Source organism: Pseudophryne corroboree, chromosome 1 (assembly GCF_028390025.1).
Source record: "Pseudophryne corroboree isolate aPseCor3 chromosome 1, aPseCor3.hap2, whole genome shotgun sequence".
Taxonomy (NCBI): Eukaryota; Metazoa; Chordata; class Amphibia; order Anura; family Myobatrachidae; genus Pseudophryne; species Pseudophryne corroboree.
In genome coordinates this window covers 88,057,255-88,084,625 of record NC_086444.1, presented here as the reverse complement: position 1 = coordinate 88,084,625, position 27,371 = coordinate 88,057,255, and the positions used below count along the sequence as shown (strand labels likewise).

At 48.2% G+C, this 27,371-nt stretch overlaps 1 protein-coding gene across 2 annotated transcripts in view; it reads left to right on the top strand.

The window, feature by feature from the left end:
* The window catches only part of DAB2 (DAB adaptor protein 2), a 110,168-nt gene that overhangs the window by 68,810 nt on the left and 13,987 nt on the right, over window positions 1–27,371 (top strand). For both annotated transcript variants that reach the window (XM_063961268.1, XM_063961258.1), the window contains 2 exons: window positions 518–1,159; window positions 2,706–2,815. In XM_063961268.1, coding sequence (XP_063817338.1) covers window positions 518–1,159; window positions 2,706–2,815 — 752 coding nt within the window. The remainder of the gene's footprint in view (window positions 1–517; window positions 1,160–2,705; window positions 2,816–27,371) is intronic.

Below are 27,371 nucleotides of genomic sequence, written 5' to 3'. Positions count from 1 at the left end.
GCAGAAAGATGCCCAAAGGCTTCTATTAGACAATACCATCTATAGATGGCATTGCCTTATTGCCTTATCGGGTACAAGCTCTGAAAATGTTTGCTTTCCAGGTCCTTGATACATATGAGGAATGCATTTTGCCATTAGTACATCCTGCCCGTTTTTTTTGCTCTATTATCTTTCTATCCCACAATCTCATCTGTCTCTAACAAATTTTACTGAACAGCCCACTGGGAAAGGAAATGGTTCTACAAATCCAATGTGCCAGCCCTCCCAATGTCTACTTATAAAATTAATACAGAGTGGAGCTTAGTCTGCCACTTGTCCTGCCAAGTAATCATCTTACCTACTAAGTGATCACCAATGGCAAATTCTACAGTTTGACTTAATGCTTGAAGCAGATCAAAATCGATTTAAAAAAGTTGTCAGAGTTTATAAGTTCATTTCAGTCTACTATACATATTTATACAATTTCTTAGGAATTTGAAATCAATAAACATGACTACAATGCTATTTTCTAATGCAGGTCCTCTACCGCAGAATTCATCTCAGACTCAGCAATGGAATCCACAGCCTCTTCTTTTTAATCAACCCGCAACCACACATCCTAACCCAATAATGGGTGCTCAGACTACTTTCAGTCCAAATGTTCTTTCGGCTCCACCAGCAATGGTATCCTGGACTCAGCCAACTACCATTGCAGGTCTTCCACCTCTACAGAATATGACATTGTGGAACAACCAGCCAGTAAGTGCCCAGCCTCAAGGATGGCCTCAACAACCAAGTAACCCATTCCAAATGAACATGTTTCCACCTAGGCCAATGACATTGCCTTCTGGATTCATTCAGTCGGGTCCAGTTTTAGCAAGCCCTCCTCAGATACCACCTAGACCAGCCCCACTGGAGGAGTCGCCTAAGAAAGAAAGTAATGCTTTTACTGCTCTTGATCCACTGGGAGAGAAGGAAAGGAAGAATGTGAAAGATATGTTTAAGGACTATCAGCTTGCTAAGCCACCGGCCGTCCCTGCCAGAAGAGGAGAACAGCAGAACAACTCTATGAGCACTTCTGGAGCTTTTACCAATTATTTTAACAGTAAAGTTGGAATTCCCCAAGAAAGTGTGGACCACGATGATTATGAAATTAGTCAACTCTCTTCTAAAATTAATGGTAATATGTTGTTTCTAGGTTCTTGGTTGAGTTTCCTTTAAGAATCATGCTTTTAAAGTTTGGGTGTGCAAAACAAGTATCTTCTCATAATACACCTGGCCAATACATTTTCATTTGGTATATAGAACAAAACGCCCACTGGCCTTATCTACTAAATAGTGTGAGATGTTTTTTTTTTTAACCTCTGAAGAAGGTGAGTGGAACACCTTGGATGCTTTGGCAACCAGTGTCCATTTAATATAAATTGTAATTGGGCCCAATGCAGTGTTTTGGTTAAGAAAATAAAAGCATAAGGCAGAGATTTATCAAAGCTTGGAGAAAGAAAAAGTGGTGAGATATAAAGTACCACCCAATCAGCTCCTAACTGTCATGCCGGGAGCTGATTGGTTGGTACTGTATCTCTCTCCGTGCTATTTTTCTCCAAGCTTTGATAACTCTCCCCACAAAAATGTGAAATTTTTCTAAAGGTAGGACGACAAAGGCAACAATGAGTCTGGGCTGATTATGAGTCAGACCCAGCCACGACCACAATATTTGGCCAGCGCCAGTCTGTTACTTTGGGAATCATTCCGACCTGATCGCACGCTGCAGTTTTTAACAGCGGTGCGATCGGGTCAGAACTGCGCATGCACCAGCACCGAAGTGCACCGGCGCATGCCAGATGGCCGACAGACTGTCAATCAGGCAGAGGCAGTCGCTGGGCGAGAGGGGGTACCATGGCGGCATTTGGCTGCCGTTTTCGGGGGGTGGTCTGGCCAACGCAGACCGTGCGGGGGGGGCACAGCGGCTGCATGACGTCACGCAGCCGCTGCGACCCTGGCAGCGACAAGTAACTCCCAGCCGCAGGAGCTGCGCTGGCTCGGAGTTACTCTACAAGTGTGGTGGGGCCAGCCCAGACATGCTGGTCGGACTAGCCCTGTGCTGGGCGTCCCCGCGCATGTCTGTGTCAGTGATCGTAGCTGTGCTAAATTTAGCACGGCTACGATCAGGTCGGAATGACCCACTTTATACAAATGCTGCTACAAAGACTTTCCCTGGTGCAAGGAACGACGCACCCACTGTCAGCATCTGTACATGCTGTAATACCGATTGGTGCATATGTATACACCACCATCGGTCGCACCAACTCACACCACTCCCATGGCAGCTGCAGTTTCTCCATCCAAGTATGGTGTCCTATGTGAGCAGTTGAGAGGCTTTGTACATTGCCAGTTTCACCGACACGCCCATAACACGGACCATCTCCATGCATGCGCTAGGCCACCTCCCTGCCGCAGCCAATGAACCCCCACTACTTTTTCAACACATTTCTGAGACCGTGCGCCTCAATTGCAGCTCCGCCTCTGGACTCATGCGCAGTGTGGGATAGACACAGCAGAAGAAGAAGTTCCTACACTGCGTCCGACATCGGCAGTGTGTGAGAATCAGGCTCTGTATCTTTCCAACTACTAGTGAAAGTTATATTTGCAATGTCTTTTTTCTTTAAACTCATTCATTACACTTTTGTTCCTCCAATAATATTTGTATGCATGTGCCTCCTTGATAGAACCGCCAAAGCCTGCACCAAGAGCACATTCACTGCCAGTATCCAAACCTACGGAAGGGTTGTTTGAAAATCCATTTGGATCAGACTCATTCGGTTACATGGGACATTCTGTAAGTAACTCGTGTTTACAGGCATTGCCTCCTGTTTGTTTTAACTGCACTTCAAGAAGCTGTATTTTGAAAATTATATCCTCCACCTGGGTTGGGTTTTGGAGACTGGTGGTCGGGATCCCGGCGCTGAACGTGCTGACGCTGGGGTCCTCGCCACCAGCATGCCGGCGGGGAAGGGGGGCGGGTGAGTGCAGGCTCGGTGGCTCGCTGCACTTGCCACAGGCCAGGTTCTACTCCCGCTCTATGGGTGTCGTGGACACCCACCAGTGGTAATAGCCCTCAGACCCCTGCCGGCATTCTGGCGGCCAGGATTCTGGCGTCATTATACTGACCGCTGGGATCGAGACTATATCCTCCCACCTAACTAGTATAGTTTGTAAAATACTCTAAGCAGAGCAAATCTGACCGTACCTGCAATGTGAAACTGTCTTTCTTGTCCAGGGTCCACCTGTATTTACTCTGTGAATGTGCCCTTGCCAAAGTCTGCATATGAGACCTGTGGGATGGCTAGCTTTGCATGCTGTGGACTTCTGCAGATAAATTGTGGTGATGGTGGTGAGAGGGTTGGGTGCGGCATGTAAAGTCAAGTTTACATAACCGTGTAGGCCAGGAGCAAGCTAAAACTATGTCAGGAAATGCTGGAATGTGTAGTTCCACAGCAGTTGGAGTGCCACTGATTGCAGACCCCCCCCCCCCCATAGCCTACCCCCAGAGCTCCTCCCCGGGCTCTAACCCTAGTAGTCACCCAGATACTTCTGGATTGTGGCGTTCCAGCGCCGGGATTCCGGGTGGTGTCGGGATTCCAGCGTTGGTCACATGACTGCCAGCAACCCTCTTCAGGTACCCTGCAAGCTTGAAAAGGATGACCTGGGCAGCGGCTGCGGTTGCATGCACCTCACTGCTACTATTACACCAGTCTTTACTGTCTACTGCGCATGCACAATATCACCAGGGCATCGACAGAGATATGGCATCTGCGCCCGCTCGGTCACATTAGATCTCAATGGAAATATGGTGCCTGTGGCCATCCTGTCAGATTGGTATACAGTATATACACTGTATACAGCTCCGATGTCCTCCCTGAATCCGTGCCTAAACCTGACAACCTCACCTGTTGGGAGTATTGGACAGAGGGGCATATGTATCAAAGCTTAAAGAGAGATAAAGTGCCAGTCAACCAGCTCCTAACTGTCAATTTTCTAACACAGCCTGTAACATGGCAGTTAGGAGCTGATTGGCTGGTACTTTATCTCTGTCCACTGTATCATTCTCCAAGCTTTGATATATATTCCCTAAAATGCGGGTGATCTAGCAGCTTATGTACCAAGCACTGAAAACAGTGGAGACATGGGGCCTAATTCAGCAGCTACGATCAGTAGTTACTCAGTCATGTGGGGGGACGCCCAGCACGGGGCTAGTCCACCCGCATGTCAGGCCGCCCCACCCTCCCCCTGCACAAGTACAAAAGCATCGCACAGCTGCGATGCTTTTGTACTTGACAAGTAGTTCCCTACCAGCACAGCTCCTGTGCGCTGCCAGGGAGCCACCCGTCACTGTCCGGGTCGCAGCGGCTGCATGTGACATCACGAAGCCGCCGCTGCCCGCCCCCAACGTTGCCTGGACCGCGCCCCCAATACAGCGGCCAAAGGATGCCGGCCCGACCCCTCCCACCCAGCGACTGTCTGTCAATCAGGCAGAGGCGATCGCAGGGCTGAGATGGCCATCGGCTGTCTGGCATGCGCCGGCACACTGCGGCGCCGGTGCATGTGCAGTTCAGACCTGATCAGCTGCTGTGCGACAACGCACAGCAGCGATCAGGTCTGAATTAGGCCCATGGACCACTTGCCCATTGCAAACTATCAGCTTAATTTTATAGAATGTGCATGATAAATGCTACCTCAATGCTAATTGCTTGTTATGGGAAACTTCTCCACTCTTTTCACTGCTTGATAAATTAGCACCGGACATTTTTCGGGTTTTGGTTTTGGATTCGGTTCCGCGGCCGTGTTTTGGATTCGGACGCGTTTTGGCAAAACCTCACCGAAATTTTTTTGTCGGATTCGGGTGTGTTTTGGATTCGGGTGTTTTTTTCAAAAAACCCTAAAAAACAGCTTAAATCATAGAATTTGGGGGTCATTTTGATCCCATAGTATTATTAACCTCAATTACCATAATTTCCACTCATTTCCAGTCTATTCTGAACACCTCAAACCTCACGATATTATTTTTAGTCCTACAATTTGCACCGAGGTCGCTGGATGGCTAAGCTAAGCGACACAAGTGGCCGACACAAACACCTGGCCCATCTAGGAGTGGCACTGCAGTGTCAAGACAGGATGGCACTTCCAAAAAATTGTCCCCAAACAGCACATGATGCAAAGAAAAAAAGAGGCGCACCAAGGTCGCTGTGTGACTAAGCTAAGCGACACAAGTGGCCGACACAAACACCTGGCCCATCTAGGAGTGGCACTGCAGTGTCAAGACAGGATGGCACTTCAAAAAAATTGTCCCCAAACAGCACATGATGCAAAGAAAAAAAGAGGCGCACCACAGGTATAGAATGTAGATGGATAGTATACTTAATGACGACACAGAGGTAGGTACAGCAGTGGCCTTCCGTACCGTACTGCTATATATAGTATACTGGTGGTCACTGTGTCAGCAAACTGCAAAACTAAAATGCACCACAGGTATAGAATGTAGATGGATAGTATACTTAATGAATGACGACACAGAGGTAGGTACAGCAGTGGCCTTCCGTACTGCTATATATAGTATACTGGTGGTCACTGTGTCAGCAAACTGCAAAACTAAAATGCACCACAGGTATAGAATGTAGATGGATAGTATACTTAATGAATGACGACACAGAGGTAGGTACAGCAGTGGCCTACCGTACTGCTATATATAGTATACTGGTGGTCACTGTGTCAGCAAACTGCAAAACTAAAATGCACCACAGGTATAGAATGTAGATGGATAGTATACTTAATGAATGACGACACAGAGGTAGGTACAGCAGTGGCCTACCGTACTGCTATATATAGTATACTGGTGGTCACTGTGTCAGCAAACTGCAAAACTAAAATGCACCACAGGTATAGAATGTAGATGGATAGTATACTTAATGAATGACGACACATCGGTAGGTACAGCAGTGGCCTACCGTACTGCTATATATAGTATACTGGTGGTCACTGTGTCAGCAAACTGCAAAACTAAAATGCACCACAGGTATAGAATGTAGATGGATAATAAGAATTTACTTACCGATAATTCTATTTCTCGTAGTCCGTAGTGGATGCTGGGGACTCCGTAAGGACCATGGGGAATAGCGGCTCCGCAGGAGACTGGGCACATCTAAAGAAAGCTTTAGGACTATCTGGTGTGCACTGGCTCCTCCCCCTATGACCCTCCTCCAAGCCTCAGTTAGGATACTGTGCCCGGACGAGCGTACACAATAAGGAAGGATTTTGAATCCCGGGTAAGACTCATACCAGCCACACCAATCACACCGTACAACTTGTGATCTGAACCCAGTTAACAGCATGATAACAGAGGAGCCTCTAGAAAAGATGGCTCACTACAGCAATAACCCGATTTTTTGGTAACAATAACTATGTACCAGTATTGCAGACAATCCGCACTTGGGTGGGCGCCCAGCATCCACTACGGACTACGAGAAATAGAATTATCGGTAAGTAAATTCTTATTTTCTCTAACGTCCTAAGTGGATGCTGGGGACTCCGTAAGGACCATGGGGATTATACCAAAGCTCCCAAACGGGCGGGAGAGTGCGGATGACTCTGCAGCACCAAATGAGAGAACTCCAGGTCCTCCTCAGCCAGGGTATCAATTTTGTAGAATTTTACAAACGTATTTGCTCCTGACCAAGTAGCTGCTCGGCAAAGTTGTAAAGCCGAGACCCCTCGGGCAGCCGCCCAAGATGAGCCCACCTTCCTTGTAGAGTGGGCATTTACAGATTTTTGGCTGTGGCAGGCCTGCCACAGAATGTGCAAGCTGAATTGTACTACAAATTCAACGAGCAATAGTCTGCTTAGAAGCAGGAGCACCCAGCTTGTTGGGTGCATACAGGATAAACAGCGAGTCAGATTTCCTGACTCCAGCCGTCCTGGAAACATATATTTTCAGGGCCCTGACAACGTCTAGCAACTTGGAGTCCTCCAAGTCCCTAGTAGCCGCAGGCACCACAATAGGTTGGTTCAGGTGAAACGCTGAAACCACCTTAGGGAGAAACTGAGGACGAGTCCTCAATTCCGCCCTGTCCGAATGGAAAATCAGATAAGGGCTTTTACAGGATAAAGCCGCCAATTCTGACACGCGCCTGGCCCAGGCCAGGGCCAACAGCATGACCACTTTCCATGTGAGATATTTTAACTCCACAGATTTAAGTGGTTCAAACCAATGTGACTTTTGGAACCCAAAAACTACATTGAGATCCCAAAGTGCCACTGGAGGCACAAAAGGAGGCTGTATATGCAGTACCCCTTTTACAAACGTCTGAACTTCAGGGACTGAAGCTAATTCTTTTTGGAAGAAAATTGACAGGGCCGAATTTGAACCTTAATGGACCCCAATTTCAGGCCCATAGACACTCCTGTTTGCAGGAAATGTAGGAATCGACCCAGTTGAATTTCCTCCGTCGGGCCTTACTGGCCTCGCACCACGCAACATATTTTCGCCAATGCGGTGATAATGTTTTGCGGTTACATCCTTCCTGGCTTTGATCAGGATAGGGATGACTTCATCCGGAATGCCTTTTTTTTCCTTCAGGATCCGGCGTTCAACCGCCATGCCGTCAAACGCAGCCGCGGTAAGTCTTGGAACAGACAGGGTCCTTGCTGGAGCAGGTCCCTTCTTAGAGGTAGAGGCCACGGATCCTCCGTGAGCATCTCTTGAAGTTCCGGTTACCAAGTCCTTCTTGGCCAATCCGGAGCCACGAATATAGTGCTTACTCCTCTCCATCTTATCAATCTCAGTACCTTGGGTATGAGAGGCAGAGGAGGGAACACATACACTGACTGGTACACCCACGGTGTTACCAGAGCGTCTACAGCTATTGCCTGAGGGTCCCTTGACCTGGCGCAATACCTGTCGAGTTTTTCCCAACGGTTTATAATTATGTGGAAGACTTCTGGGTGAAGTCCCCACTCTCCCGGGTGGAGGTCGTGCTGAGGAAGTCTGCTTCCCAGTTGTCCACTCCCGGAATTGCTGACAGTGCTATCACATGATTTTCCGCCCAGCGAAGAATCCTTGCAGCTTCTGCCATTGCCCTCCTGCTTCTTGTGCCACCCTGTCTGTTTACGTGGGTGACTGCCGTGATGTTGTCCGACTGGATCAACACCGGCTGACCTTGAAGCAGAGGTCTTGCTAAGCTTAGAGCCTTGTAAATGGCCCTTAGCTTCAGGATATTTATGTGAAGTGATGTCTCCAGGCTTGACCATAAGCCCTGGAAATTCCTTCCCTGTGTGACTGCTCCCCAGCCTCGCAGGCTGGCATCCGTGGTCACCAGGACCCAGTCCTGAATGCCGAATCTGCGGCCCTCTAGAAGATGAGCACTCTGCAACCACCACAGGAGGGACACCCTTGTCCTTGGTGACAGGGTTATCCGCTGATGCATCTGAAGATGCGACCCGGACCATTTGTCCAGCAGGTCCCACTGGAAAGTTCTTGCGTGGAATCTGCCGAATGGGATTGCTTCGTAGGAAGCCACCATTTTACCCAGAACCCTTGTGCATTGATGCACTGAGACTTGGCTCGGTTTTTGGAGGTTCCTGACTAGCTCGGATAACTCCCTGGCTTTCTCCTCCAGGAGAAACACCTTTTTCTGGACTGTGTCCAGGATCATCCCTAGGAAAAGAAGACAAGTCGTCGGAACCAGCTGCGATTTTGGAATATTGAGAATCCAATCGTGCTGCCGCAACACTACCTGAGATAGTGCTACCCCGACCTCCAACTGTTCCCTGGATCTTACCCTTATCAGGGAATCGTCCAAGTAAGGGATAACTAAAATTCCCTTCCTGCGAAGGAATATCATCATTTCGGCCATTACCTTGGTAAAGACCCGGGGTGCCGTGGACCATCCATACGGCAGCGTTTGAACTGATAGTGACAGTTCTGTACCATAAACCTGAGGTACCCTTGGTGAGAAGGGTAAATTTTGACTTGAAAGTAAGCATCCTTGATGTCCCAAGACATCATGTAGTCCCCTTCTTCCAGGTTCGCAATCACTGCTCTGAGTGACTCAATCTTGAATTTGAACCTCTGTATGTAAGTGTTCAAAGATTTTAGATTTAGAATCGGTCTTACCGAGCCGTCCGGCTTCGGTACCACCACAGTGTGGAATAATACCCCGTTCCCTGTTGCAGGAGGGGTACCTTGATTATCACCTGCTGGGAATACAGCTTGTGAATGGCTTCCAAAACTGTCTCCCTGTCAGAAGGAGACATCGGTAAAGCCGACTTTAGGAAACGGCGAGGGGGAGACGTCTCGAATTCTAATTTGTACCCCTGAGATATCACCTGAAGGATCCAGGGGTCTACTTGCGAGTGAGCCCACTGCGCGCTGAAATTCATTGAGACGGGCCCCCCACCGTGCCTGATTCTGCTTGTAAAGCCCCAGCGTCATACTGAGGGCTTGGCAGAGGCGGGAGAGGGATTCTGTTCCTGGGAACTGGCTGATTTATGCAGCCTTTTTCCTCTCCCTCTGTCACGGGGCAGAAATGAGGAACCTTTTGCCCGCTTGTCCACGAAAAGACTGCGCCTGATAATACGGCGTCTTCTCATGTTGAGAGGCGACCTGGGGTACAAACGTGGATTTCCCAGCTGTTGCCGTGGCCACCAGGTCTAAAAGACCGACCCCAAATAACTCCTCCCCTTAATAAGGCAATACTTCCAAATGCCGTTTGGAATACGCATCACCTGACCACTGACGTGTCCATAACCCTCTACTGGTAGAAATGGACAACGCACTTAGACTTGATGCCAGTCGGCAAATATTCCGCTGTGCATCACGCATATATAGAAATGCATCTTTTAAATGCTCTATAGGCAAAAATATACTGTCCCTATCTAGGGTATCAATATTTTCAGTCAGGGAATCCGACCACGCCAACCCAGCACTGCACATCCAGGCTGAGGCGATTGCTGGTCGCAGTATAACACCAGTATGTGTGTAAATACATTTTAGGATACCCTCCTGCTTTCTATCAGCAGGATCCTTAAGGGCGGCCATCTCAGGAGAGGGTAGAGCCCTTACAAGCGTGTGAGCGCTTTATCCACCCTAGGGGGTGTTTCCCAACGCACCCTAACCTCTGGCGGGAAAGGATATAATGCCAATAACATTTTAGAAATTATCAGTTGTTATCGGGGAAAAACCACGCATCATCACACACCTCATTTAATTTCTCAGATTCAGGAAAACTACAGGTAGTTTTTCCTCACCGAACATAATACCCCTTTTTGGTGGTACTTGTATTATCAGAAATGTGTAAAACATTTTTCATTGCCTCAATCATGTAACGTGTGGCCCTACTGGAATTCACATTTGTCTCTTCACCGTCGACACTGGAGTCAGTATCCGTGTCGGCGTCTATATCTGCCATCTGAGGTAACGGGCGCTTTAGAGCCCCTGACGGCCTATGAGACGTCTGGACAGGCACAAGCTGAGTAGCCGGCTGTCTCATGTCAACCACTGTCTTTTATACAGAGCTGACACTGTCACGTAATTCCTTCCAACAGTTCATCCACTCAGGTGTCGACCCCCTAGGGGGTGACATCACTATTACAGGCAATCTGCTCCGTCTCCACATCATTTTTCTCCTCATACATGTCGACACAAACGTACCGACATACAGCACACACACCGGGAATGCTCTGATAGAGGACAGGACCCCACTAGCCCTTTGGGGAGACAGAGGGAGAGTTTGCCAGCACACACCAGAGCGCTATATATATATATACAGGGATAACCTTATATAAGTGTTTTTCCCCTTATAGCTGCTGTATCTTTAATACTGCGCGTAATTAGTGCCCCCCCTCTCTTTTTTAACCCTTTCTGTAGTGTAGTGACTGCAGGGGAGAGCCAGGGAGCTTCCCTCCAACGGAGCTGTGAGGGAAAATGGCGCCAGTGTGCTGAGGAGATAGGCTCCGCCCCCTTATCGGCGGCCTTATCTCCCGTTTTTCTGTGTATTCTGGCAGGGGTTAAATGCATCCATATAGCCCAGGAGCTATATGTGATGCATTTTTTGCCATCCAAGGTGTTTTTATTGCGTCTCAGGGCGCCCCCCCCCCAGCGCCCTGCACCCTCAGTGACCGGAGTGTGAAGTGTGCTGAGAGCAATGGCGCACAGCTGCAGTGCTGTGCGCTACCTTGTTGAAGACAGGACGTCTTCTGCCGCCGATTTTCCGGACCTCTTCTGCCTTCTGGCTCTGTAAGGGGGCCGGCGGCGCGGCTCTGGGACCCATCCATGGCTGGGCCTGTGATCGTCCCTCTGGAGCTAATGTCCAGTAGCCTAAGAAGCCCAATCCACTCTGCACGCAGGTGAGTTCGCTTCTTCTCCCCTTAGTCCCTCGATGCAGTGAGCCTGTTGCCAGCAGGTCTCACTGAAAATAAAAAACCTAAACTAAAACTTTCACTAAGAAGCTCAGGAGAGCCCCTAGTGTGCACCCTTCTCGTTCGGGCACAAAGATCTAACTGAGGCTTGGAGGAGGGTCATAGGGGGAGGAGCCAGTGCACACCAGATAGTCCTAAAGCTTTCTTTAGATGTGCCCAGTCTCCTGCGGAGCCGCTATTCCCCATGGTCCTTACGGAGTCCCCAGCATCCACTTAGGACGTTAGAGAAAGTATACTTAATGAATGACGACACAGAGGTAGGTACAGCAGTGGCCTACCGTACTGCTATATATAGTATACTGGTGGTCACTGTGTCAGCAAAACTCTGCACTGTACAATAAAGCAGCACACTGAGCACAGATATGGAGTGTTTTTCGGGCAGACAACGTATACTGGTGGTCACTGTCAGTAAAACTCTGCACTGTACTCCTGCTATATAATACAGCTGCTCCCCAGTCCCCACAATTAAGCAGTGTGAGCACAGATATATTATGCAGCACACTGAGCACAGATATGGTATGGAGCATTTTTTTCAGGCAGAGAACGGATAAAACTGGTGGTCACTTATCAGCAAAACTCTGCACTGTACTCCTCCTAACAGCTGCTCCCCAGTCCTTCCCACAATTAAGCAATAAAGCAATCAAGTTCAACAATAAACGGAGAGGACGCCAGCCACGTCCTCTCCCTATCATCTCCAATGCACGAGTGAAAATGGCGGCGACGCGCGGCTGCTTATATATAATCCGAATCTCGCGAGAATCCGACAGCGGGATGATGACGTTCGGGCGCGCTCGGGTTAGCCGAGCAAGGCGGGAAGGTTCGAACCTGCCTCGGACCCGTGTAAAATGGGTGAAGTTCGGGGGGGTTCGGTTTCCGAGAAACCGAACCTGCTCATCACTAATTACTATACAGGGTTACTGTGTAGTAATGACAGCATCTGTCAGTCATGGCAGGATCACCGCTTCAGTGAAGAGACACTGTGGGGGGTATTCAGTTGTTTGAAATGTAAGTTGGGTGTCTGTTTGTTCCCATCTAATAGACAGGAAACCAACCTTTCAAACAATTGAATTCCCCCTTCTGAGGCAGTAACCACCATACTGGAAGTTAAATGATACATATCTGTGTCCCAACATTCTATGGGGGGGAATTCAAATGTTTGAAAAGTAGTTGGGTGTCTGTTTTTTCCTATCTAATAGACAGGAAAAAACAGACACCCAACTGACTTTTCAAACATGAATTCCCCCCTATGGTCGGTATTCAAATGATATATCACGCCCAATCTCCTTTCTAAAGTGATCCCCGTTATCACGCATATCGCGCCCATATTAATCAGGTTTAGCTGCGTAAAGGGATGGGCGCCCTCGCTACCCCGGGGTTAGCGAGCTGAAAGGATTATACCACGCCCGTCAGCAAAAACAGAACGGGTGTGGAAGGGGGTGAAAATAATTGAATACCACCCTATATGTAAAAAAGGCGAAGATGTATCAAGCCTTGGAGAGCGATAAAGTGAAGAAGTTGACAATAACAATTAGCTGTGATTTAGTCATGGGTGCGAGTAAGTGCAGCTATGGGCCACACTTACGGTACTGCTGGATTTGCAGATTTTTGTTAACAGCCCCATAGGGCTGCGTACAAAGGTCTGCACATCTGGGGTGAGATAGGGCCACGAGGGGTGGTGAGTTCCTATGCTGTTGTCAGAGTTTACACGCAATCGAATCAGCAACTCGCCCAATCATGCTTGCAACCGAGAGGGGATGGGGGGCGAGTAAATATACTTGGCCCTAACTGTCATTTATTTAGCACAGTATTTTAAATAAAAGTTAGTCGCTGATTGGGTGATTTGGGCAACTTCTCTCCAAGTGTTGAATTATCTCCCCTGCTGTTCATTTACTGATTCAGCGCCTGCTGTGTTTCACGTAGAGTTCATGAGTCGTTTTGTAGTTATATTGGGAATGATCTGTTTGCCGACTGTCTAAGGTTAAAGTACATGTTGTGCACAGTGTGGCTGAAATATATTCCGTAAATAAATCACAAAAATTAACTGTAGGGCTAATTCAGGTTGGATCGCAATAAGCGATCGAACCGCAATTTATGAGAAAAAGATGTGGGTGCATGCGCCCACATTTTCTGCAGGGCGGACGCAGAAAATGGCGATCACGGGGGAGGGGGGGGGACAGGCAACGCTCCGTTTTCAGGGAGGAGGCGGAGCGTTGTGGAGGCGGCCGAGCGGGGGGAGGTGCGGTGCGAATGGGGTCGTGATCGTGGCGGCTGCGCGACATCACACGCAGCCGCCATGATGTGTAAGATGGCGCCGGGTCTCCTGCGGCTGCAGCTAAGCTGCGCCGGCAAGAGGCATCAATAATTTTTACGATGAAGCAAAAATTGCGAGGCGATCGCAATTTCTGCTTCATCAAGGGGGGAGGCGCCGGTCATAATGCTGGGCCTCCTTGCCCAGCGCTGGGCGGCCCCCAGCTTGCGACCCAAATGACAGCAAATTCTGCTGATTTAGCAGAATTTGCTATCCTTACTGAATTAGCCGGGAAATCTTGAAGGCAACCTATTCGAGTTTGAGCTTGTCTTCTATGTACTAATTAATCTGCTATCCAGAACTAAAAAGTTTAATAGTACTTGTATTAAAATACATGACATGGTAAAGTATTTTTAACAAGACAATTTTACTTTTAGTGGTAAACCCAGTGTCCAGTGCCTGGAATCAGGGCTGTCTTTTCGTATGGGCTCAATGGACTCTTGCCCAAGGGCCCCAGGAATATAAGGGCCCTAGACTGATAGCTGAGGGTCCCCTTTCTCCAGGGGTACCAGATTTTTGAAAATAGGCCCTGGGGAACTGTAGATATCCGACTTGAAAGCAGTGGTCCCCAGCCAAGCCTGTTAATTGCTCTTCCCAGCCAGATATCTCGGGTTCTGTCTGACTAATAGGCCCTACACACTGGCCGATTTGTTTGAAAGATATGAACGATCTCGTTCATAAATGAACGAGAACTCGTTCATATCTTTCAGTGTGGAGGCTCCAGCGATGAACGATGCGCGGCCCCGCGCTCGTTCATCGCTGGTCCCCCATCGGCTGTGCATGCAGGTCAATATGGACGATCTCGTCCATATTTGCCTGCACTGCTATGGAGCCGGGTGACGGGGAGTGAAGAAACTTCACTCCCCCCGTCACTGCCCCCCCCCCCCCCCCGCCGCCGGGTCGCCCGTCGGCCGTATCGGCCGTCGGGGCACCTCGGTGGCGGATCGGCATGTCTGTAGGGCCCATTAGAGTTTTTCTGAGGGTATATTCCAAAAGCTGGGACTCTCCCCTACTATGCTCAGAACCAGAGATATCAGCCTTCCAGCAGCTGGTCCCTGCTACAGCTCCACACTCCTAATATGCAGTTTTATATTTTCGTTGGTGAATTGCTCTGGCTCCTGAACTCTGATCCCCAAGTCCCCAGAATCTTCTGAAAGGTGGGACTCTATAGTTTTTTTTATCCCATTCAAAGCTAGAAATATATTTTCAGGAACTTGAGATATCTGCAGTCATGTACCATGGCTTCTTCATTCAGCCCAATACCCCCTTTTACAGTTTAGCCCCATCTGTGCAGTAAAGGAGTAATTAGCAGAAATTACTGCTCCAGGTTCTACATGCTGAGCGGAAGACAGAACACCCTCTACCGCCCGTGGGACATCAAAGCTGCCGCTGATAGCACCCAACACCCCTACCCCTGGAGGATGGGTAGTGGCCCAGTGTATTGCTGTGCCCAGGGGCCTACACTGCTGTTAAGACGGCCCTGTCTGGAATAAGCATCCATTTTTTCATCACTATAACTGTGCTGTGTATAATGCGACACATCAGCGCAGTGCTCAGATACTCCGATCTCACATGGATCATATTTACTCAGCAGTACACACAGGTTTGCACAAGATAAAGCATTCTCTCAGTATCAGCAAGGTGATCAGATGTTTACAGCTGCCAAAACTCTTCTTGTGAAATAACTTTATGAGAGAAGAGACAAAAAGAGGTTGCTGACATTTTATACCATGGAATTATGTACAGACTATTTCTCAATAGAGATTTGTACCGGAAATTTTTCGGGTTTTGTGTTTTGGTTTTGGGTTCGGTTCCGTGGCCGTGTTTTGGGTTCGAACGCGTTTTGGCAAAACCTCACCAAATTTTTTTTGTCGGATTCGGGTGTGTTTTGGATTCAAGTGTTTTTTTTTTTAAAAAAACCTAAAAAACAGCTTAAATCATAGAATTTGGGGGTCATTTTGATCCCAAAGTATTATTAACCTCAATAACCATAATTTCCACTCATTTTCAGTCTATTCTGAACACCTCACACCTCACAATATTATTTTTAGTCCTAAAATTTGCACCGAGGTCGCTGGATGACTAAGCTCAGCGACCCAAGTGGCCGACACAAACACCTGGCCCATCTAGGAGTGGCACTGCAGTGTCACGCAGGATGGCCCTTCCAAAAACACTCCCCAAACAGCACATGACGCAAAGAAAAAAAGAGGCGCAATGAGGTAGCTGTGTGACTAAGCTCAGCGACCCAAGTGGCCGACACAAACACCTGGCCCATCTAGGAGTGGCACTGCAGTGTCACGCAGGATGGCCCTTCCAAAAAACACTCCCAAAACAGCACATGACGCAAAGAAAAAAAGAGGCGCAATGAGGTAGCTGTGTGAGTAAGCTAAGCGACCCTAGTGGCCGACACAAACACCTGGCCCATCTAGGAGTGGCACTGCATTGTCAGGCCGGATGGCCCTTCCAAGAAATACTCCCCAAACAGCACATGACGCAAAGAAGAAAAAAAAGAGGCGCAATGAGGTAGCTGTGTGACTAAGATAAGTGACCCTAGTGGCCGACACAAACACCTGGCCCATCTAGGAGTGGCACTGCAGTGTCACGCAGGATGGCCCTTCCAAAAAATACTCCCCAAACAGCACATGACGCAAAGAAGAAAAAAAAGAGGCGCAATGAGGTAGCTGTGTGACTAAGATAAGCGACCCTAGTGGCCGACACAAACAACTGGCCCATCTAGGAGTGGCACTGCAGTGTCACGCAGGATGGCCCTTCCAAAAAACACTCCCCAAACAGCACATGACGCAAAGAAAAATGAAAGAAAAAAGAGGTGCAAGATGGAATTGTCCTTGGGCCCTCCCACCCACCCTTATGTTGTATAAACAGGACATGCACACTTTAACCAACCCATCATTTCAGTGACAGGGTCTGCCACACGACTGTGACTGAAATAACGGGTTGGTTTGGACCCCCACCAAAAAAGAAGCCATTAATCTCTCCTTGCACAAACTGGCTCTACAGAGGCAAGATGTCCACCTCATCATCATCCTCCGATTCATCACCGTGTACATCCCCCTCCTCACAGATTATCAATTCGTCCCCACTGGAATCCACCATCACAGCTCCCTGTGTACTTTGTGGAGGCAATTGCTGCTGGTGAATGTCTCCATGGAGGAATTGATTATAATTCATTTTAATGAACATCATCTTCTCCACATTTTCTGGAAGTAACCTCGTACGCCGATTGCTGACAAGGTGAGCGGCGGCACTAAACACTCTTTCGGAGTACACACTTGTGGGAGGGCAACTTAGGTAGAATAAAGCCAGTTTGTGCAAGGGCCTCCAAATTGCCTCTTTTTCCTGCCAGTATACGTACGGACTGTCTGACGTGCCTACTTGGATGCGGTCACTCATATAATCCTCCACCATTCTTTCAATGGTGAGAGAATCATATGCAGTGACAGTAGATGACATGTCCGTAATCGTTGGCAGGTCCTTCAGTCCGGACCAGATGTCAGCATCAGCAGTCGCTCCAGACTGCCCTGCATCACCGCCAGCGGGTGGGCTCGGAATTCTGAGCCTTTTCCTCGCACCCCCAGTTGCGGGAGAATGTGAAGGAGGAGATGTTGACAGGTCGCGTTCCGCTTGACTTGACAATTTTCTCACCAGCAGTTCTTTGAACCCCTGCAGACTTGTGTCTGCCGGAAAGAGAGATACAACGTAGGTTTTAAATCTAGGATCGAGCACGGTGGCCAAAATGTAGTGCTCTGATTTCAACAGATTGACCACCCGTGAATCCTTGTTAAGCAAATTAAGGGCTCCATCCACAAGTCCCACATGCCTAGCGGAATCGCTCAGTGTTAGCCCCTCCTTCAATGTCTCCAGCTTCTTCTGCAAAAGCCTGATGAGGGGAATGACCTGACTCAGGCTGGCAGTGTCTGAACTGACTTCACGTGTGGCAAGTTCAAAAGGTTGCAGAACCTTGCACAACGTTGAAATCATTCTCCACTGCGCTTGAGACAGGTGCATTCCACCTCCTATATCGTGGTCAGTTGTATAGGCTTGAATGGCCTTTTGCTGCTCCTCCAACCTCTGAAGCATATAGAGGGTTGAATTCCACCTCGTTACCACTTCTTGCTTCAGATGATGGCAGGGCAGGTTCAGGCGTTTTTGGTGTTGCTCCAGTCTTCTGTACGTGGTGTCTGTACGCCGAAAGTGTCCCGCAATTCTTCTGGCCACCGACAGCATCTCTTGCACGCCCCTGTCGTTTTTTAAATAATTCTGCACCACCAAATTCAAGGTATGTGCAAAACATGGGACGTGCTGGAATTTGCCCAGATTTAATGCACACACAATATTGCTGGCGTTGTCCGATGCCACAAATCCACAGGAGAGTCCAATTGGGGTAAGCCATTCTGCGATGATCTTCCTCAGTTGCCGTAAGAGGTTTTCAGCTGTGTGCGTATTCTGGAAAGCGGTGATACAAAGCGTAGCCTGCCTAGGAAAGAGTTGGCGTTTGCGAGATGCTGCTACTGGTGCCGCCGCTGCTGTTCTTGCGGCGGGAGTCAATACATCTACCCAGTGGGCTGTCACAGTCATATAGTCCTGAGTCTGCCCTGCTCCACTTGTCAACATGTCCGTGGTTAAGTGGACATTGGGTACAACTGCATTTTTTAGGACACTGGTGAGTCTTTTTCTGAGGTCTGTGTACATTTTCGGTATCGACTGCCTAGAGAAATGGAACCTAGATGGTATTTGGTACCGGGGACACAGTACCTCAAACAAGTCTATAGTTGGCTCTGCAGTAATGATGGATACCGGAACCACGTTTCTAACCGCCCAGGATGCCAAGGCCTCAGTTATCCGCTTTGCAGCAGGATGACCGCTGTGATATTTCATCTTCCTCGCAAAGGACTGTTGGACAGTCAATTGCTTGGTGGAAGTAGTAAAAGTGGTCTTACGACTTCCCCTCTGGGATGACCATCGACTCCCAGCAGCAACAACAGCAGCGCCAGCAGCAGTAGGCGTTACACTCAAGGATGCATCGGAGGAATCCCAGGCAGGAGAGGACTCGTCAGAATTGCCAGTGACATGGCCTTCAGGACTATTGGTATTCCTGGGGAAGGAGGAAATTGACACTGAGGGAGTTGGTGGGGTGGTTTGCGTGAGCTTGGTTACAAGAGGAAGGGATTTACTGGTCAGTGGACTGCTTCCGCTGTCGCCCAAAGTTTTTAAACTTGTCACTGACTTATGATGAATGCGCTGCAGGTGACGTATAAGGGAGGATGTTCCGAGGTGGTTAACGTCCTTACCCCTACTTATTACAGCTTGACAAAGGCAACACACGGCTTGACACCTGTTGTCCGCATTTCTGTTGAAATACTTCCACACCGAAGAGCTGATTTTTTTGGTATTTTCACCAGGCATGTCAATGGCCATATTCCTCCCACGGACAACAGGTGTCTCCCCGGGTGCCTGACTTAAACAAACCACCTCACCATCAGAATCCTCCTTGTCAATTTCCTCCCCAGCGCCAGCAACACCCATATCCTCCTCATCCTGGTGTACTTCAACACTGACATCTTCAATCTGACTATCAGGAACTGGACTGCGGGTGCTCCTTCCAGCACTTGCAGGGGGCGTGCAAATGGTGGAAGGCGCATGCTCTTCACGTCCAGTGTTGGGAAGGTCAGGCATCGCAACCAACACAATTGGACTCTCCTTGTGGATTTGTGATTTCGAAGAACGCACAGTTCTTTGCTGTGCTTTTGCCAGCTTAAGTCTTTTCATTTTTCTAGCGAGAGGCTGAGTGCTTCCATCCTCATGTGAAGCTGAACCACTAGCCATGAACATAGGCCAGGGCCTCAGCCGTTCCTTGCCACTCCGTGTGGTAAATGGCATATTGGCAAGTTTACGCTTCTCCGACGACGATTTTATTTTAGATTTTTGAGTCCTTTTTTTACTGATATTTTGTGTTTTGGATTTTACATGCTCTGTACTATGACATTGCGCATCGGCCTTGGCAGACGACGTTGATGGAATTTCATCGTCTCGGCCATGACTAGTGGCAGCAGCTTCAGCACGAGGTGGAAGTGGATCTTGATCTTTCCCTATTTTTGGAACCTCAACATTTTTGTTCTCCATATTTTAATAGGCACAACTAAAAGGCACCTCAGGTAAACAATGGAGATGGATGGATACTAGTATACTTATGGATGACGAGTGACTGACGACACAGAGGTAGCTACAGCCGTGGACTACCGTACTGCGTCTGCTAGTATAGAGATGATAATGATATAAAAAATATATATATATCACTACTGCAGGTATATATAATATAATGACGGACCTGCTGGACACTGTCAGCAGACTCCTAAACTACTAGTATGAAGAAGAAAGAAAAAAAAACCCCACCACAGGTAGGTATACAATTATGGACGAGCACTGACGACACAGAGGTAGCTACAGCCGTGGACTACCGTACTGCGTCTGCTAGTATAGAGATGATAATGATATAAAAATATATATATATATCACTACTGCAGGTATATATAATATAATGACGGACCTGCTGGACACTGTCAGCAGACTCCTAAACTACTAGTATGAAGAAGATAGAAAAAAAAACCCACCACAGGTAGGTATACAATTATGGACGAGCACTGACGACACAGAGTGTTATGCACACCAGTGCCTGCAGGAAAGTACTAGTGTCAGAACTGTTATGCACTCCAGTGTCTGCAGGAATGTACTGGTGTTTGAACTGTTATGCAAAACAAATGGACTCACAGACAAACTGGGGAATATGACATAACGTACACAGAAGGTGATAGGGTAACAAAATACACACACAGTGAACAGAGAAGCCCAGAGGCTAAGGAACTGGGTATCTCCCTTGTATTAGAACTGCTCAGATGTAAAAAGCAAGATGTTGTGTTTTAATACGTAGAGAACCCGAAATGCTGTTGCTAAGGGCAACAGCAAAACCCTAAAGGGTTAACAACGGGTGTGGCAGTAAACTCCTTGGTCAGAGATGGAATGATAGACACAAGGAGAGCCTCCACAATCCTGATTCTCACTTGCAGTGCACAGGTTTAAGCTTACTGCCACTAAACTGACCCCTGACACCTAGCACAGTGAGACAGGATTAGACAGGCAAGTGTTAGAATACAGCCGCAAACTTGCTAAGTTCACAGAGTAATAACAGAACCCCAGCAAGCTAAACGACTGACTCCAGTCTTACTGCTAGGTCTGGATTGGCAGAGTGTAATACCAAATCCCCAGGCCTATTTGCAGTAAGCAACAAACAAATACAAAGCTACACAGTACTGGCTAACTTTCATGAACTGACTAACCAACAGAGATTCAGCAGCATCTGCTTACCCTGAAAAGAGGCCTTATAAAGCAGGTGCTGTCCACGCCCCACTCAGACCTCACAGACTGTGAGCACAAAAACCAGCACCGGATCCCCTGCCGTGCACAGAGCCTATAACCACTGCACAGCAAAAGACCCGAACCGGAGTATCAGCTGCGCTCAGGTTACTCCACTAGCACTTGTCTCCCGGTTGCCATGACGACGTGGCAGCACAGGGCAGGAGACCCTAACAGTACCCCCCCTCTGACGAGGGGTCAAAGAACCCCTACCACCGGGTTTATCGGGGAACTGCGAGAAGAAAGAGCGTATCAGTCTGGGGGCATGAAGATCACAACTGCGCACCCACGACCGCTCCTCCGGGCCATACCCCTTCCAGTGCACCAAAAATGACAGCCGACCCCGAACCACCTTGGAGTCAAGAATCCTTTCAACAACAAACTCCCTCTGGCCACGTATCAGAAGAGGGGAAGGTCTTCCACTGGAAGAAGGATTACTAATCGCCCGTTTTAAAAGGGAACAATGAAATGTTTTATTGATACCCAAAGAACGGGGCAGATCTAACTGAAATGCCACCGGATTGATAACCCTGGTGATCTTATAAGGGCCGATGAACCGGGGCCCTAACTTATGAGATGGCTGTCTCAACTTCAAATTCTTGGTAGACAACCAGACGAAGTCTCCTAATTTGAAGCTGCAGGGTCTTTTCCGCTTATCAAAAACCCTTTTGGTCACTAATGACACAGACACAAGGGCTTTCTTCACTTTCCGCCAAATACCTCTAAGGACCGAAACCACAGAGGAACCACCAGGCGTGGAGTCCAGGGGGTCAAAAGAATTGGCCTTAGGATGATGCCCATACACACAAAGGAAGGGAGAGATCCCTGTAGCAGAGTGAGCCGCGTTGTTATAGGCAAACTCCGCCATGGACAGATGAGCAACCCAGTCAGTCTGACACTTGGAGACATAACACCTGAGGAACTGCTCCAAGGACTGGTTCACCCTTTCAGTCTGCTCATTAGACTGCGGATGGTAGCCTGACGACAAGCTGACAGAAATCTGGAGATCGGAACAAAATGCCCTCCAGAATTTGGCCACAAACTGGGATCCGCGGTCAGAGACCACATCAAGTGGCAACCCGTGGAGACGCACAACATGCAGCATAAATAATTCAGACAGGCGTCTGGCTGATGGCAGCCCAACCAGTGGAACGAAGTGCGCCATCTTCGAAAACCTGTCAACGACAACCCAGATGGCTGTCATCCCCGAGGATTTGGGCAAGTCCACCACAAAATCCATTGAAATGTGGGTCCATGGCTTAGATGGGATAGAGAGTGGATGTAATGGGCCAACAGGAACCCCTCTAGGAGTCTTATTTCGGGCACAGATGTCACATGCCCGAACCCACTGATCCACATCCTTAGCCACCGAGGGCCACCACAACGCCCTAGATAGCAACTCCCGAGTTCTGGCAATACCCGGGTGACCTGCCGACTTCTTGGCATGGAATTCCAGGAACACTCGCTGTCTTAACCTAGGAGGCACAATCAAAAGACCTACCGGAAGGTCTGGAGGAGCCTGCTCCTGTGCTCTAAGGACTAATGATAAGAGGTCCTGGGTAATGCCCACTTTAATACATGATGGGGAAACAATGGGCAACGGCTCCTCGGTGGTCTCCTGGATTGGAGCAAAACTCTGCGAGAGCGCATCAGCCTTGATGTTTTTTGACCCAGGGCGATATGTTATCAAAAAATTAAAGCGAGCAAAAAACAAAGCCCATCGTGCCTGCCTGGCATTGAGACGCTTCGCTGACTCTAAATATGCCAGATTCTTATGGTCAGTGAGAATTGAGACCACAAACTTAGCCCCCTCAAGCCAGTGTCTCCACTCCTCGAGTGCATCCTTAATAGCCAACAATTCCCGGTTACCCACGTCATAATTCATCTCGGCAGGCGAAAATTTACGGGAAAAGTAAGCACAGGGATGAAGGCGATTATCAGACACTCCCATCTGAGAAAGCACTGCCCCAGTACCCATCTCAGAGGCATCCACCTCCACCACAAAAGGACGCTCTGGATCTGGGTGTCGCAGCACCTTGGCCGAAACAAATGCCCTTTTGAGACGGGCAAAAGCCGCTTTAGCCTCACAAGACCAGTGAGCAACATCCGCCCCTTTCTTAGTGAGTGCCACCAAGGGCGCCACTACAGACGAAAATCCAGCGATAAATCGTCTATAAAAATTCGCAAAGCCCAGGAAACGCTGAAGCGCCTTCAAACTAGTAGGCTGCACCCAATCCAGGACTGCCTGTACCTTGGAACCCTCCATTTGGAAACCTTCTGGGGAGATAATATATCCTAGAAATGCGATTTGCTGAACTTCAAATTCGCACTTCTCCAGCTTCGCCCCAAGCCGGTGGTCTCTGAGTTTCTGGAGGACTAAGCGTACATGCTTCCGATGTTCCTCCAGGGAATGGGAGAAGATTAGGATGTCATCTAAGTATACAACTAAGAATCTATCCAAATATTCCCTGAGCACATCATTCATGAAATCCTGGAAGACTGCCGGGGCATTACAGAGCCCAAAAGGCATCACCAAATATTCATAATGCCCTGAGTGGGTATTAAAGGCAGTCTTCCATTCATCCCCCTCTCTTATTCGGATTAGATTGTACGCACCGCGTAGGTCAATCTTAGAAAAAATGGTGGCAGTACGAAGCTGGTCAAACAAGACCGAAATGAGAGGCAGTGGGTATGAGTTTTTAATCGTGATACGGTTCAATTCCCTGAAGTCGATGCAGGGTCGCAACGAACCGTCCTTTTTACCCACGAAGAAGAACCCCGACCCAACTGGAGACTGTGAAGGTCTGATAAATCCCTTAGCCAAGTTCTCCTGAATGTACTCTGCCATAGCCTGAGTCTCAGGACGTGACAGGGAGTACAACCTGCTCTTGGGAAGCTTAGCATTTGGCAACAAATCAATGGCACAGTCATAGGGGCGATGGGGAGGTAGTACCTCTGCAACTTTTTTGGAGAACACGTCCGCAAAATCTGCATAACACCCTGGCAATCCTGGCAAACTTAGCTGCGAGAGCCTGACTGGAAGGCTCAAGCAACTCCTGAAACAATCAGTACCCCAACTAAGAATCTCCCCAGAGACCCAGTCAAATTGAGGATTGTGGGCCCTTAACCAGGGTAACCCCAACACCAATGGGGCAAAAGTACAGGCAGTCACATAAAAGGACAATTTTTCAGAGTGTGTGGCTCCAATAAACAAAGAAATCTGGCTAGTGCAAGAGGTAATTTTACCTTGGGATAATGGTTCCCCGTTTAACCCACAAATCTCAATTTCCGATGCCAAGGGTACTAAGGGAACAGAGTGTTTTAGGGCGAATTGGCGGTCCATAAAAACCCCGTCGGCCCCACTGTCCACAAAGGCCTCAGTCTTGACAGTTTGACCGAGGATCTTCAAGGTCACCGGAATGATAAAAGTCTTCTTGGGAAATTCTGACTTCTGGCCTGACAGGATATTTCCCATCACCCTCAGGCCCTGAAGTTTTCCGGCTTTTCTGGGCATGATACTACCACATGACCTTTATTCCCACAGTACAAACACAACCCCTGCTATCTCCTCCGCGTCTTCTCACGCGAGGAGAGGCGGGTAGCCCCAATCTGCATAGGCTCCTCAGAAAATTCCTCAGAGTCTGAGGTTCCCTTGGGAAGGAAGGAAATCTCAGTCTCCCTTTCAAGCCTACGCTCTCTCAGCCGTCTATCCACCCGGATGGATAACTGCATGAGCTGATCCAAGCTATCAGGCAAGGGATATTGTACCAGTTGGTCCTTTATCTGGTTAGAAAGACCTCTTCGGTACTGGTGTCTCAGGGCTGGGTCATTCCACTGGGTATCATGGGCCAACCTCCGAAACTCCGTACAGTAAACCTCAACTGGCCTTCGCCCTTGCTTAAGGATCGAAATCTGAGCCTCGGCTGAGGCCGTCTTGTCAGGGTCATCATACAACATGCCCAGTGCCGTAAAAAAAGCATCAACACTTTTAAGCGACGGACAGTCAGGCTGCAACCCATATGCCCAGACCTGTGGGTCTCCTTGTAGCAAGGAAATCACTATGCCCACCCGCTGAATCTCCGACCCAGAAGACTGAGGCCTAAGCCGGAAGTATAGCTTGCAGCTCTCCTTGAAACAAAAGAACTGCGAGCGATCTCCAGAAAAACGATCCGGGAGATTTACTTTCGGCTCCTTAACCCCTGCAGGTGCTGCTGCTGCGGGAGCTCCGCCAGCAGCCTGGGAGGTGTGCATTTTAATGGACAAATCATTAAATTGTCAAGTCAGGACCTGCACCTGATCGACCACCTGTTGCAACGTATTTTGAGGGGTATGCTCCATATTCCCACAAAATTTCAACAGGAGTATTAGGCTGCTGAATATGTTATGCACACCAGTGCCTGCAGGAAAGTACTAGTGTCAGAACTGTTATGCACTCCAGTGTCTGCAGGAATGTACTGGTGTTTGAACTGTTATGCAAAACAAATGGACTCACAGACAAACTGGGGAATATGACATAACGTACACAGAAGGTGATAGGGTAACAAAATACACACACAGTGAACAGAGAAGCCCAGAGGCTAAGGAACTGGGTATCTCCCTTGTATTAGAACTGCTCAGATGTAAAAAGCAAGATGTTGTGTTTTAATACGTAGAGAACCCGAAATGCTGTTGCTAAGGGCAACAGCAAAACCCTAAAGGGTTACCAACGGGTGTGGCAGTAAACTCCTTGGTCAGAGATGGAATGATAGACACAAGGAGAGCCTCCGCAATCCTGATTCTCACTTGCAGTGCACAGGTTTAAGCTTACTGCCACTAAACTGACCCCTGACACCTAGCACAGTGAGACAGGATTAGACAGGCAAGTGTTAGAATACAGCCGCAAACTTGCTAAGTTCACAGAGTAATAACAGAACCCCAGCAAGCTAAACGACTGACTCCAGTCTTACTGCTAGGTCTGGATTGGCAGAGTGTAATACCAAATCCCCAGGCCTATTTGCAGTAAGCAACAAACAAATACAAAGCTACACAGTACTGGCTAACTTTCATGAACTGACTAACCAACAGAGATTCAGCAGCATCTGCTTACCCTGAAAAGAGGCCTTATAAAGCAGGTGCTGTCCACGCCCCACTCAGACCTCACAGACTGTGAGCACAAAAACCAGCACCGGATCCCCTGCCGTGCACAGAGCCTATAACCACTGCACAGCAAAAGACCCGAACCGGAGTATCAGCTGCGCTCAGGTTACTCCACTAGCACTTGTCTCCCGGTTGCCATGACGACGTGGCAGCACAGGGCAGGAGACCCTAACACAGAGGTAGCTACAGCCGTGGACTACCGTACTGCGTCTGCTAGTATAGAGATGATAATGATATAAAAAATATATATATATCACTACTGCAGGTATATATAATATAATGACGGACCTGCTGGACACTGTCAGCAGACTCCTAAACTACTAGTATGAAGAAGATAGAAAAAAAAAACCCCACCACAGGTAGGTATACAATTATGGACGAGCACTGACGACACAGAGGTAGCTACAGCCGTGGACTACCGTACTGCGTCTGCTAGTATAGAGATGATAATGATATAAAAATATATATATATCACTACTGCAGGTATATATAATATAATGACGGACCTGCTGGACACTGTCAGCAGACTCCTAAACTACTAGTATGAAGAAGATAGAAAAAAAAACCCCACCACAGGTAGGTATACAATTATGGACGAGCACTGACGACACCGAGGTAGCTACAGCCGTGGACTACCGTACTGCGTCTGCTAGTATAGAGATGATAATGATATAAAAAATATATATATATATATATATATATCACTACTGCAGGTATATATAATATAATGACGGACCTGCTGGACACTGTCAGCAGACTCCTAAACTACTAGTATGAAGAAGATAGAAAAAAAAAACCCACCACAGGTAGGTATACAATTATGGACGAGCACTGACGACACAGAGGTAGCTACAGCCGTGGACTACCGTACTGCGTCTGCTAGTATAGAGATGATAATGATATAAAAAATATATATATATCACTACTGCAGGTATATATAATATAATGACGGACCTGCTGGACACTGTCAGCAGACTCCTAAACTACTAGTATGAAGAAGATAGGAAAAAAAAACCCACCACAGGTAGGTATACAATTATGGACGAGCACT